We start from the raw sequence: 14,144 nt of genomic DNA, 5'->3' as shown, positions 1-14,144 counted from the left end.
CAACGTATTGCCTTATGCATAGGCAGCTGTTCCTTGAAGTTCTATCATTTATGTTTTATATCACCCACTAGTGGTTATCTGAAAACCTCAAGATGCAAAAATATTAAATGCTATAACAGAACATCAAGGTAATTTTGTATCAAGATTAAAAATGTCTTGAGATAAAATTTCATATAGTTGTTCTGATAGGCAATTTGTACACTGAAGAGTCTGTCCAGTTCAGCAGATGCTAATTAATGCTGATTCCTCACAGATAAGTAGCATCTTAGGTGAGCTAGTTAAACCAACAGGGGAAAAACAGGAAAAAAAAAATTATAATCCTGTGTATTTTTTACTCTGGCATTCAGAGTAATCTTTCATGCAGTTCTACTTTTAGGAAATTAATGGGATTTCTCTTTTTCATTATGTTTGTACTCGGCCTTAATGATCTACTGCTTTTGGAAAAGATTTACTCTTCTAGAAACCTTTTTTGTCTATTTATTGCTTCAGGATTAAGAAGTCTGAACAATAACAAAATAAATTTTTTGCTTCCAAGAACTTAAAATTCAAAAATGTGATATATAGAAGATAAAATTTGATTTAAAAAGCAGATGTGCTGATAATTTAATTGTATTTAATTTTCTGGTTTAATTTTTTGTATATATGCAGGTTTTTTAGAGATCTGAACGAACAAAGTAGAAGACCATTCTATGTATAAGACAGAGACAGGGAGGAAATGAGTTGAAAACAAAGAAATAAGGTTGGCACCACTGGTAGAGAAGTTGCTGGAGAAGATATTGCATAAATGAAGAGATTAATGGACATTGTTGTGCCTTGTACTAGCAACATGCTTAGAAAACTCATTTACAACTGCCTTTCAAGCACAGACAACACTATTGTCCTGTACCCCTGGAACTGCAAGATAAATTCTAAAACAAAATAAAGCTGGATAAAACAGACTTACGCAAAAGAGTGGTAATGTTGATAGGAAAAAGTGTATCACACAGAATTAGCCCAAACTAGTTTTTGTGGATTCCATACCTCTACTGTCAGGGGGGTCGTCACGCTTTCTCAGACAGCAATAAGAGCTGGAGATACTTGCAGAGGCTTAAAGCTTACTTTCAGCACCAAATTGTTGGCTACAGCCAACCGTAGTAAGCTACTTGCCACAGAAAAGTAGTTAAAATCTACCTTGTGGTTTTGTAGGTCAGCAAGGCAAATTATGGATATCTCAGAAATAAAACATCAGACTCAAATCAGCAAAGAATTGTATTCTTTTCTTTTTTTTCACCCATTGTGTATGGCATTACCAAAAGGAAATGCTTCAATGGAAACTTTGAAGACCAACATCAACAAAACAGCACTGAGAAAATCCAGACCATTTTACTACAGAGGTAGTACAGTGGAGCACCTGCATTAACAGGATGCATCTTATGAGAAAGGAACAGAGTGTTCTGGAACCAATATCCATCCAGCATAAAGTCATGACAAAATAATGTATGTCTGTGAGATGAATCCAGAAGGGGCAGCCCAGGAAGAGAACAACAAGACCTCCAGTCAATCACATTGGCAGATAAAGCAAAGACTGGAACACCTTTATGTCAAGCCAACCATTCCCTTGGTCACATCCTCATCTTCTAGAGGTTTCTTCAGGCTCTTCAACAGATTCTATCCCTTCCTATTAGATATATAACTGTCTATGGTGTACGGATCTGTCTCTCCATAGCATATTCCTGCAATGTGTTATCTTGAGAATGAAAAAGGACATGAGTAAGCTCTAGCCAGTTCAACAAGAAGTGACAAAAGCCTATTATTCCAACGGCTCTTACTTACTCTCCTACATCCAATTTTAAAAGCACAAAAAAGAACGATATACATTCACGTTTACTTCCAAAACTCTCACTGACTAATATATACCAAGCCAGTCAATGGTGGCATAGATATAAACCTGTTTCAATTCATATTGAAACAGATGTAGCACACACATGCTCAGTTACCTCGTCCCAACAGAAGGAATGAGAGCAAACAGAGTATACAAGGTAATTTCTTGAATCATTGTGCTGGTTCAGAACCAAACATATAAATATACTATCAATAAGAAAGGTCATCAGCGTGTAGGAAGGAACTAAGAATACCTCCTGAATCCGACTTCTGATATTAGGGCTTGGGTTGGTGGTTTTTTTTTTTTAAGAATTTCTTTTCATGCACACATGATGGTGAATAAGAAATACATATTAACTAAACAAAATATTAGTGCAACAGAAATAAAAGCAAACACTACAAAATCATATTGAATTTAGCATTATAGATTAAATGTTCAACCCATATTATGACTACAATTATTATTCATATTACTGTACTGTCTAGGGATCCTACCAAATGACGAGAATCCCACTGTGACAAAAGTGGTGGAAGCACAAATAAAAGGAGACTCCTGGATCATAAATCTTATAATCTAAACATCAGACAAAAGAAATGAGTAAAACACTCAGAAACATGAGAACATGAGCTAATATGAATCAGTGTAATAAATGGTAATAACACATCAGCAGCCCTAGAGAAATACATTTTGGCAGGCAGACACATCCTAACTATCATTTTTTTTAATATTTAGAAAACATTTTTTCTGTTGTATATAAACAAAAGAAAAAATTAAGCAAATAAATCCATCAATCCTAAATGTATTATGTGGAAGGTTCATTAGGGCTAGCCTTTATATAACCTCTAGTGACGCACAGGTTAAAAAAATGGTCAAGCCGCCCTAACAAGATTTGTCTATCTTTGCTGAATAACTGAAATTTAGTCATAAGCAAAAATCATTTTAAGAAACATTAGTGCACAATGAACTCCATCTGAGGCAAGAAGAAACACTGTCCATTTAATCCCACAAATCTGAACTTATTCTTTGTGTATAACAATTTTATTCTCAAGTGAAAACAAATAAAATCTTATAGATGTTACAAAGTGACCACAGATTTAAAATTATAAACTCATCACAGTTCATCCTCCAGCAATAAGCTGAAGTAGTGAAGCAAACTACTCCCCATCAACTAGTCAACCGTTTTCCATTGTCTTGGTTGGACATAACGGATGCCTGATCCCTTCTCATTCACAAAGAAGGAAGTAGGATGTCCTGTTTTGTGGTCTCCTTCCATTCTTCAGGTTGCTCCTGTTTGGAAAGATATCAGCAAACATACTCAGCTTCTTTAAGAAAGAGATCTTTTGTAGACAGCTGAAGTGGACGGCAATCTCTTCATTCAGTGGATTCTCACAGCTGAGATGTAACATCCTTGTGGCTCTACTTGTAGAGGAGTAACTGAGAATTGTGCGGCTGTATTATACAAAAAAAACTCGCCAAAGAAAGAGAGCAGGAATACTAAAACTAAGCAAAATAAAGGGTTCTAAGACTGAAGAGAAGAAAATGACCTGTCTCTCATACTCCTGTAAAAAGACTGCATTCAGATTGTGTCCCTATTGCTTGCATATTAAGCTGCAGGCATTAGCGTAGAAGTGCTAGCCAAAAATGGATAGGGAACGCTATGAGAATACACCTTTCATCTTGTCAAGAAATTTGTCACAGTGTGAGCTGTAAATCTCATTAGATAAGGAACTTCTATGCCTTGTAAGCCTTCTAAACATTTATTAGGCACATCTGATTATGGTGTTTTCTCTTTGAATCCTTGTCTATACTATTTAGGGAAAATAAAAAAATGCATTTTATAAAAAAACCAAAAACCTGCAAGAAATATATTTTCACATTATTATGAAAAATTAAATACGGACACTTGCTGTTCCTTGGATTCCTAGTCAAGTAATGACCATTAGCCACTAGGCAAGGAAATCAAAACACACTAAGCAGAAAAGCTTGAAGGTAGTTCGTACAACCATGGCAGATCAGGCTCAGATGCAAGTAGGCAGGGGGGCTAATGGAAAAACATAAAAATGTCATAGTCTTCAGGAAATGTTGATCTAGATGATTCTTTTAAAATGGTGTGAATGGAGGATGTCTTTAAGACAATTAGAGGAAATGTGGTAAGATCCAATATGGTTCCTGAAGAAAATGTAGGATAGTTGGGACTTTGTCTCACCATGCTCAAGAAAACCCTTCATAAATATACTAAAATAAAATCAAAATCTTGAGTCTGTATAAAGTGGAAAAATCATGCAAAATTGAAAGTAAAACCGGTATGTGTCAGCAGTTATATAACATATACAGAATCGTCCAGTGGAGATTGCCCCTTCCCTCAATAGCGTATCCTTAGGAGTCAGCCTAAGAGTGTGAAGTTAATTTTGAGCAACGGTAAAGACATTTTGGTGTAAATGATTGGCATGCCTTCTCATTAAACCAAACTTGCTTGAATTGCAGTGGCAATAGGATTCTGCTGACAAGTAAGTTGAGCCAAAGGAAATGAGCATACAAAATAAAGGAAGGTTCCACTGAATAGCAACCATCATCAGCACTGTTAGGTATTTGTACATGGCACCAAAAGGGGTAAAGAGGAGCAAACACATCAGTTGAAGGGATTCTCAGATGCCTGTAGTAATGCTGGAAGACCGCTGCCATATGTACTTTGATTCTGAGATAATCTTGTACACAGTGAATGCAACCAGCGATGCAGGCAGACAGACTAGCAATTTCTTCTGCAGAGTTGGAAATTTTATACTATCCTCTTATTTGTATCATGCAGTGCCATATTTCACCCTTTTAAGAAATGAACAGGATACTATGAAGTCTAACCCAACCTGTTTGCAGTTGATATTTATGCATAACTTTCTTTGCTTCAGTCCTGCTCCCGATAAGCTTGCAGGAGCATATAGGGGACCTTGACAAAAGTCTGTAGACTACTATTAGAATTCTAGTGGTGCCTTAGGGAAATGGAATTTTTGTGAGTTTTAAATGCAATTTTAACTCAACATGATAAGAAAACCAAACAGTTTGTGCTCTTTGACAGCCTGCTCCCAGGCCACCCAAATATGAATGAAACTGTAATATAGTAACAACCAATGATCAGAATATGACCAGCATGATGTTTATACACAACTGGGACTAGCATCAGGCAAAAAATCAAGAGAGGTTGCAAATTTTAAGTGTTTCTGGCAAAGAGCAGAATGATTTCGCTGGCAGAGGTGTTTAACCCAGCATTCAAAGGTTTATCTGTGGTTTTATAAACAGATATAGCAAATTAAATTAAAAGTACAATATCATGTCTTCTTACCAGACTCTCTTCTTCCCACCTCCCAAACTAAGCAAATTATTTTTACCTGGATTCTTCAGACACTTGAGGGATTACATTGCAAAGAAACTTATAACCTGGAAAAACAGAAGTTCAATTCACTATTTTGAAAACGTTCCAAATGGTAGGTGCTACTCTGCCAGCATGAAGGAAAATCTCCCTTTCCTTATCAAGATTTTGTAATGAAATTTTTCTCTTTTATATTCTATTATGTTCCTATCTCAGAAGACAAGACCCTTATTTTATAATTGCATACCAAAGAAACATAAAACCCAGTACAGAGGAAACTTCCACATTGTGAATCTTTCTCCATAAGAAAGGAATAATCAGTTCTCTTTTCTGAAGAATTGGTAAAGGAGAGAAATCCTTCTGGTAATTGCAAGTTTCCTTACAATTCAGTGGTAGAAGGGGTAGACAAAAAACTTCTCTGAAGGCAAATATTTTAAAATTTTGAAATAATACATCACCCTTCATGAGCAAATCCATAATACTCTTAAGTTCACAGGGACAGAATGTTGGTAGAGGAGGCTTGGGAATCCCATGCATCTGACTGTACGCTGGACTGAAAATCAGAGACAGAACTCAGGCTGGTGTAATTGCGGTGGTAGCAGCAAACTGCTGCTGCTGACCCCAGTCTCCAGGTGCACCAATGTCACAGAAGACTAGTTAACTGAACTACTCAATAAATTCCTTAGCCCAGCTGGTAAGAAGCAAGTAGAGTATTCAGTTTCCAGAGACTACATTTACCTGGCAAATAAGTTATTACAGAGAACGTGACAATGACAATGTAAAATAGCATAGAAGAAAAGACTACTGTACATATTATTTTTTATGAACACAACATGCACGCACACACACACACACACAAATGCTGCTTAAAGAGGAAAAATTTAATTGAACATTAGCTTGTTTTTTTAAAAGAGTATGAGGGCTGTCTTTGTTTTACGGATGTCAGACATGGTGGTTTGGTATGAAGCAAAAATTACATGACTGGATTGTTGCAGAGCTACAAGGCGAACGGAAGAAACAAGATGTATACGTGCTTGCTTGCAAGCATTCTGGCTAGTATCTTAATGAGTTCACAACTTCCAAGAGATTCAGCTTTCTTTCGGGTATTGAAGACAAGATTTTTTATTTCCTGTTATTTCACTTTTCTGTGAGCTACAATAAAAATCTGTGGGTGTCATTTTCTTTACCCATGAATCCTTCCATACTACCTGGAATCCACTGTAACTGAGAATAAAATCTCTAATGTTTATTTTGTTTAATATAAAACAAATTCAGTTTTAATGTCCCAAGGTCCCAGGATTCTAAGACGTAACGAACTGGTAGTCTTAAAGGAAACAAATCTCTAGAAACAGATGCATCTAGTAAGCAGTCTATTGCTAGGTTTCTTCCTCTGAGACGTACTACATTATAAGCACTAAAGGATCATACGGCCCAGGGGAATAAGGTCATAGTGTCTACATTAGTATGTTTCTTAATTATTAACAATGATTTTATAATTTCATACCACTTTGTGATCATTCTGTCAAAGATGATGAGCTAATTATTCATTAGGTACTTAGAATATGTAAGGAGGCACATGTACCTTGCCATTATTTTGTCAGATGTAGCCTGTTGAGGAATTGCCACATTATATAGGTATGCCTTCTGTAACGTCAGTGTTTTCAGTTTTCTCATTACTTCATCAGAAGATCTGCTCTTGCCTTTGGGCTCATCCTAGATGTTCTGTTATTTATCATCTTTAGTGATATTTTCAATTGAGTTACCTGACTATGAAGGAATTTTCACACGTTAATTCATTTACAAATACTATTTCTGCATCACACTATAAGAAATGAGCTGGAAATGATGAGGTCTGAAGCTGTAAGTAAAGAGCTTCAAAAATAAAACATTTTCAAAATCTATAAATATCAAAGAGATAATGTAGTATTTGTGGAGAAATAATTAAATTAGTTTTCCCAAAGATAAAATGCCTTGATCTAATCATTAAGGAAGAAATGTTTGTGGGTTTGGATTTTTTTTTTTTTCCCCAAGTTCAAAAGGAAAGCAGCAATAGCTTTTTATGTACAATTCGAATTTAAGTAAGAAAAAGTTACAATTTATCCTACATTTGTGCCTCTGAAATACCGCAAGTTTGGCTAAGTTAGTGATAAATTTATCAGAATCACTTAGACAGGAAACTAACATCAAACAGCTTCCTTAGTAGTTCCAAAATACAGAAACACCAGTTAATTCTAGCCATCTTTAGTCACAACAGTCATATTCTTCAGCGTTTCTCAGCCAGTCTTACTCATTTGCCTTTATCCTTCAATCCGTCTTTAAAACCCATTTGGTATCTATGCTCATTTTTACTGATATGTCTATTTAATACAGCTAACAGGCAATTTATCTTTTTTTTTTCCACAGCAGTTTTCAATTTTGACTTTGTTATTCTTTTTCAAACACAAAATAGTTTTTCAGTTGAGGAACACATAACTGGAAGGTATCTATAGGATCAGTCCTGCAAGTAATGTCAGGGAGAACTACTTTGTTAATTCCTTTACATGCCAATCAAGTTCCATCTTACTCACCACTATTTCAATCGGAAGACTGTTGCTGAACTTCACAGCATCAGAGATTTCCTTTTACCTTTCAGCCTAAAATTTATTCGTGGCCAAGTACATCCATTCGTTACGTCAACACTGTCCTTGGTCTATTAATAAATATAATTAAACATCCTTTTAACTTTTGCTTTCTTAAGGTCAACCAGCCATGCTTATTAATCTTTACTCATGTGGCATTTTCTCAGTGTCTGAATAGTAAACATTTTCTGCACTTCCAGTATTCCAGACTGGATTGCACTGGAACCTGTATAATGCTATTAATAGTCTTTCTATTTGGAAATAACATCTTGATATCTAGTACATTATTTTCTTTTTTTATATATATATATATATACACACAACCCCCAAATCTACAAATTTGTTTGTAAAATTATTTTGTAAATTATCTCTTTTCTTAATAGAGAACAGACTAGCAACAGATTTCAAAACACTAAGAATTACTAACAATTTTATGTCATGCATAAAAATTCATCCTCGTGTATATTTCCTTGGAACCTACTATTTTTGGGGTAAACTGTTAGATTTTTTTAGAGTACTCTGGATTGACAGGTTCTATAAACGGGATAACCTGAAGTATTTTCCTTAAAAGTAACTACATTCAATGCCAAAATGATAAATGGCCATCTATAATAGCCTAAAAAAAAAAATATTTTCAGAAGAGAAACACAGAAGGTAAAAGAACAGTGCTAGAGAGTAAATGTAAGAAATTGAGCCACTGAAGTCATCCTGCTGAAACCCACTGTCCACAGAACTGAGCAACACTGTGCCACTAAGCAGCTGTACTACATAATGAGTGTTTAAAAATTCAATGAAACTCCAGCTACTTTTTCCTTTGTGGGTTTTGTGTTTTGGTTTTTTTTTTTTCAATCAAAGGCAATGTCCAGAAACATTATCAATACTAAAGAATCTGTTCATGGTATTACAAAAATTCCTAACAGACAGTGACTATTTTATTGTTGGATGCATCCTTTATTTTATTAATGATGAGAAGTAATCAATGGAATGCTAAAAATAAACTTGTAAAGAAATCTAGTCTGAAATCTGAATCTGTTGTTTGAAGCAAGTTCAGTGGTCACGGTAACACCAGTTGAAGATTGACTCTTGCCCATTGTAATATAGGCATGGCTCTTCTAAAAAGGTCACAATTTTTTCAAATATAGGCACCATGTTTTAAATTTTGCACATACAAAATATGTTCATGTCACTCAAATTACACAATGTGGCAGTGTTATAAGTCTGAACATTATTGTCATTTAATGGCAGAGAAAAGAGCCCAAAGCTCACATAAGACTAATGACTGGGACAAATCCTGAAAAGAGACAAAAAGTATAAAACAACAGTTTTCCTGTTGCATGTAGTTTTGTGTGTGCATGTGTGAGAGTGCATATAACAAAAAATGTTTAAGAGTAAGTTCAGATAATAGCCCATCCATTTGTTCTCAGCTTCTTATCCAGTTTCATTGCTAAAGGCTTTGATTTTAACTGCATGTTAAAATGCAAATTCAAATCCCATATAAACCATTAGTTAGTGCGCTGACTGGTTCGAACCAATCAAAATTGAGAATTACTGCCAAATGTCTTCCTTTTAATCTACTTGTCAGCCTCTGGGTATGTAGGATACTTGACTGTCTCAATTTTCTCCTTAACTTTATAGGATGGGTACAGGCCTGTTCTTCCTAATTTCCTATTGATGCCTTTTGAATAACCATCCCAGTGGTTTCCAGCTACTCCAATTACATCTCCAGGTTCCATAGGAATTTCATCAGCAGTTCGTGGATGATGAGCATAAATAGCAATCTGGTTGTGGGCATTCTGTCCCCCAAAGTAGTAGATATCATCCAAAGAATGGAAATATGCTGAAGCATCTGGATGCAATGTCTGCATAATTTCATAGGCAACTCGACAAACCTTAGAAATAAAAACAGAAGAGAGTTATAAATATTGTGCTTGCCTGCAATATACCACAGAAGTCAGCAACCAATGTGTAACAATTAAATTTCACAGCAGATCAAGTTTTGGAATGTCCAGGTAAAAACCAACCAGCCAAATAAACAAACAAAAAAACCCCCAAACCACACCAAAAAAACACCTGCATATTTACTAACAAGAAGCATACAATTCTGCAGCATTTTAATTAGTACTCTGGTGATCAGATGTGGTAAATAAATAACTAGATAAATAATTAGAACAGTCTACTTCTCAGCAAAAATTGAAAACCTCTATATGAACACTAGCTATCCTGCTTTTTAAAATTAATGATATGTAGCCAATCAAATGTAAAAGCTAATTCATTTTCCTTTTCTACTACTAATAAAAACTGTGTTTTACTTCCATCTAAACCTTTAAAACTTACATTTTCAAAATTTATTCTGCAATAATGTAACTTTACTTTTACTTTTCTAAAAGAAGCTCCAATTTTCACAATCAAGCAGTTCCAGAAGGTCAAGGCTTTAAAATACTGTTAATATTAGAACAGTGATAGAATTATGACTGTTGGCAACTTAGAAGACAACTACATGAAACTGAATTCTAGCAAGACAATAATGATGTTGGTGAGGAGAAAGATACATTTTAAAGTGGTATTGTATCACATTTTATGAAGGGAATTTTCTTCAGACTGAAACCAGGTCCCCACATCAGAATCATGTCATGTATCTCAGAGTTGCCAGAAACACGAAAGGCTGCCACTATATTAAACAAAGTTCTTTTCAACAATGGGCTAGAAAGCTCTTCTCTGTCAGGTGTCTGATTTGGCCACTGTGACCTTTCTGACTTCTAATCTCCATTACTGTATCTTTCTCTGATTTTGTGTAAGCTTGATAAAGCCTGAAAAAACTAACAATCCAGCAGACTTCTCCAATACAAAGAAGCATTTGAGCTTTTTCATAATTTTCAGTCTATGTAAATACAGTAAAGCTTGATTTTACTTTTTTCCCTCTGAAGACATGGTGAATAGAACTTTGATCAATCAAACCAGACATATTAGTACTTTCCTAGCTTCTTTGAGAGAGGCATTTGCTTTAAAAATGTGATAGATTTCCTTTTATCGCTCTCCATCTGATCTTTGAAATAGTTTTTCAGAAGTAGCTTTCAGAAGATCAGGCTGAAGTTAATTATTTCAAAGTACTTGTTATAACCCATAATATAGAAACAATTTTGATTACCCATACATTGGTAAGAGGTTATTTATTTTATAGCTTCTGTGACTGTTTTTAATATTTTGTTCTCTGCATGTGTGCGCACCCCAGAAGGAGGATACACACACACACTCTCTAAAAGACTTTAAATCTTTTCAGTAGAAATGCTTTTTAGTGAAAGTGTCCTGCGTACCTGCCATAAAAGTTAAAACATCTCCTCTCAGCAATTGTTTCCTTTGTAGTGCCAAACCTGGATAACTAAACTGTAAGCTGTTGAGGGCAGTAGGCAAAGAATCCACATGCAGGATTATAATTAAAGCCAGCCTCACATTTTTTATTCATGGATTCACTTGTTTTCTAGCCTGTATACTTAAATGTACGAGGCAAAATACAAAGACTAAAAAAACCCTGGAAGGAAATGAGATTATGAAGAAAAATATGTCAGGCAGAGGGAGCTACAATTTCATCTATATAAAGACGGAAGAGACAAGAAAGCTCTTTGTTTTAACATGCAATCTTAATTCTACTACTGTGTTACGATTTGTGTAACTACCACGTGACTTTTCTATACATCTCAATTAACGTGAAGTTGCTGAAACACATTGCCAGGGTAGGTTGTTTCCCTTGACTCTACATCACTTGATGGGCATTATTTCTTTAACAACAGTATTTTAATGAACGTCTATTCTTCAGCTTGTATGAGTATTCATTTAGTTTTAGTAGCAGAAATCAGAATTAATATAGGGGACTTCCTAAAGCGCCCAGTTCTATTCAAATATACCCTAATTTTCTCTTAATACCTCTGTAATGAAGTTTTGACACTTTTTGGCAAGGAAAAGAAAATGGAAAAGAGCCAGCATGCAATTGATGAATGTGAAAGTCCAAAATCACACTGGAAATAAATTAGACTACATTCTTATCCTTACTTTCTCTTCATATAGATTGGACAAAAGACAGTCATTAACAGCTTGATTTTGCTTATATTCAATGTCAAAGTAACCACCAACCTGTTTATTTCATTGATGAAAGGACAGGGATAGTAGTTCAAATGTTTATGAGAGGATCAAATTTTAAACCCGTAAAAGAGAAATCTTTCTGAAGTGGGAAAACTTGCAACAGACCTTAGAAAAGCCCAATATATGAAAATGCTGTAGAGATCCACATTGTTGCATGACCAGCAAAACTGTTGCTAAATGATTTTTGAGGAGTTTGAATTATGAAAGCACAAGAAATTGCCCAGAATAAATTAAGAATAAATTTGGTTGGACCAAATTCATAGTCCCAGCTATTGAGAGTAACAGTCTAATACAGGATTTCCTAGACTTTAGCAGAATTTTCTGCAACTCTGGAAAACCAAATATGTCATCCAGCAAACATGCCTATTGTCAAATGCAGGGAGATGCAAAATGAGACCAGAGCTCAAAGATACCACATACCTCAAAGGTACCCTCAAAAGGGGTTGTACTAGACGACCTCCAGAGGTCCCCATCAGCTTGTATCACCATAACTATGTCAATGTATTTTAACATATTTTCTTCTTTTGAAATTACTCCAACACTTACAATTCAATTACAATATATTCTGTCCAAGCCATTTGTATATTTAAACGTTTCTTCTATGTTTACATCCAGTATTTTATTAAAAGCAAAATTTACCACTTTTAACACAGTTACCTGAATATAATAATAGCAGAAAATGTTACAGATTTATTAAGTTTTTATCCAAGACCGGAGAGTTCTTCCTTCAGACTATGAACTGTCTGTACACCAATGCATGTGTGGCATTTAAGACATACAGCCCTAGGTCTTAGCTGATGATTACCTCTTTCACTGTGATATGTTTCAGTGGACACACTTTAGCTGAATCAAACATTATTATAAAAGATCATAATCTATCGCCATCTATAGTTGAATGCTTTTGTAACCAGGAGTGTCACCTAAGAGCATATATGACAACAGTAGGTAAAAAACATTCATTCTGTTTGATTTCAATCATAGTTTGCCATACTGGAATCAGCATATCAGTCATAAAATACTGCTTTTTCATCATTTTTAATCTTAAAACAGTTTTTCATGATATATGAAAATAATATACAATATGACGTAATAAAGAAGAAAATGCCAACGATGACAAGTATATGATTCAGTTTTCTAATGGACTCCAACTTGCTTCATCAGACCACTCAAGAAAGGAAGCTTGTCGCATATAATTATCTGCAACAAGAAGTCTCTACAGATTACAGTGGTCAGAATTCATGTTTATTGCGCTGCTGCTGGATTGCTAGAAATGTAATCAACTGTAGAGAAATTAAATGTCTGCTTTCCTCATTCTTTTCCATTCGCACAATCAACTAAGGCAACAGCAGGCATGTTTGAACTGTAGCAGAGTGCACTGATGTGTAGAAATGGATGGACACAAGTTACATATTAACTTAATGCGAAATTAAGAAGTGTTAAAGATGTTTAAAATCTTTTTTACTTATTTCAAATGCCTTAACTAAGCTGTATAGAAATGGATGAATACAAGTTATACATTAACTTTATGCAAAACAGGGAACTCTTAAACATGTTTAGTATTCTGTCTTGCTTATTTCAAATGTCTTAATTAAGCCAGTAACTTCCACTGAAGAGAAGTAATCAACTAGTGCTTACAGTCCTCTAAATGTTCACATAGCATACCCAGCCTTTACTTCTTCCCTGAAGTTTTCATGAAAGAGCACTGAAAATAAGATAACAGGAGCATGAAGAAAACTAAGATTTAGAACTGGTACATACACTCTACATTGTATTTGTATTGCTGTTTACCTGGGACGAAAATGTACAGACCAGGAAGTCTGCCTGAGACAAAAAGTGAATATCCAGAATAACACCTCTTAGGGAGTTTTCAGTGTATCGGTTATGAAGTCCTGCTGACCAGGATATGGAGTTATCACTGATAAATTCATAATTTGGATACCTGTGAAAATACAATAGATTGTTAATAGCAAAGTTTTTTTGGGTTTTGGTTTTGTTTTGTTTTTTTAAAGAAGCATCATCTTTGCTGCAAAATAAGGTTGTTAATTTGTTTTAAGCGAGTCTCTGCTTTACAGGGAATGAATTGTAATTTTGCTGAACAGTCTAGAATGTTACTGCTGCCTCCAAGAATGCCCTCTCTTCTCCAGAAAAAAAAGAAAATTAAATAAAAAGA

General features: G+C 34.9%; 1 protein-coding gene across 3 annotated transcripts in view; it reads right to left on the bottom strand.

The window, feature by feature from the left end:
* Positions 1-8,163: 8,163 nt before the first annotated feature.
* FUT8 (fucosyltransferase 8) overlaps positions 8,164-14,144 on the bottom strand; it is a 111,611-nt gene continuing 105,630 nt past the window's right edge. For 2 of the 3 annotated variants that reach the window (XM_049825658.1, XM_049825659.1), the window contains exons 11-12: positions 13,763-13,913; positions 8,165-9,729 (exon numbers count right to left, since the gene is read on the bottom strand). In XM_049825658.1, coding sequence (XP_049681615.1) covers positions 9,412-9,729; positions 13,763-13,913 — 469 coding nt within the window. In that variant the 3' untranslated portion in view covers positions 8,165-9,411. Of the gene's footprint in view, positions 9,730-13,762; positions 13,914-14,144 lie in introns of all 3 variants that reach the window. The other variant, XM_049825660.1, reaches the window with a different exon arrangement.

Source organism: Accipiter gentilis, chromosome 22 (assembly GCF_929443795.1).
Source record: "Accipiter gentilis chromosome 22, bAccGen1.1, whole genome shotgun sequence".
NCBI classification, from domain to species: Eukaryota; Metazoa; Chordata; class Aves; order Accipitriformes; family Accipitridae; genus Astur; species Astur gentilis.
Note: the sequence above shows the minus strand (reverse complement) of the source record. Positions and strands in the feature narration are given on the sequence as shown.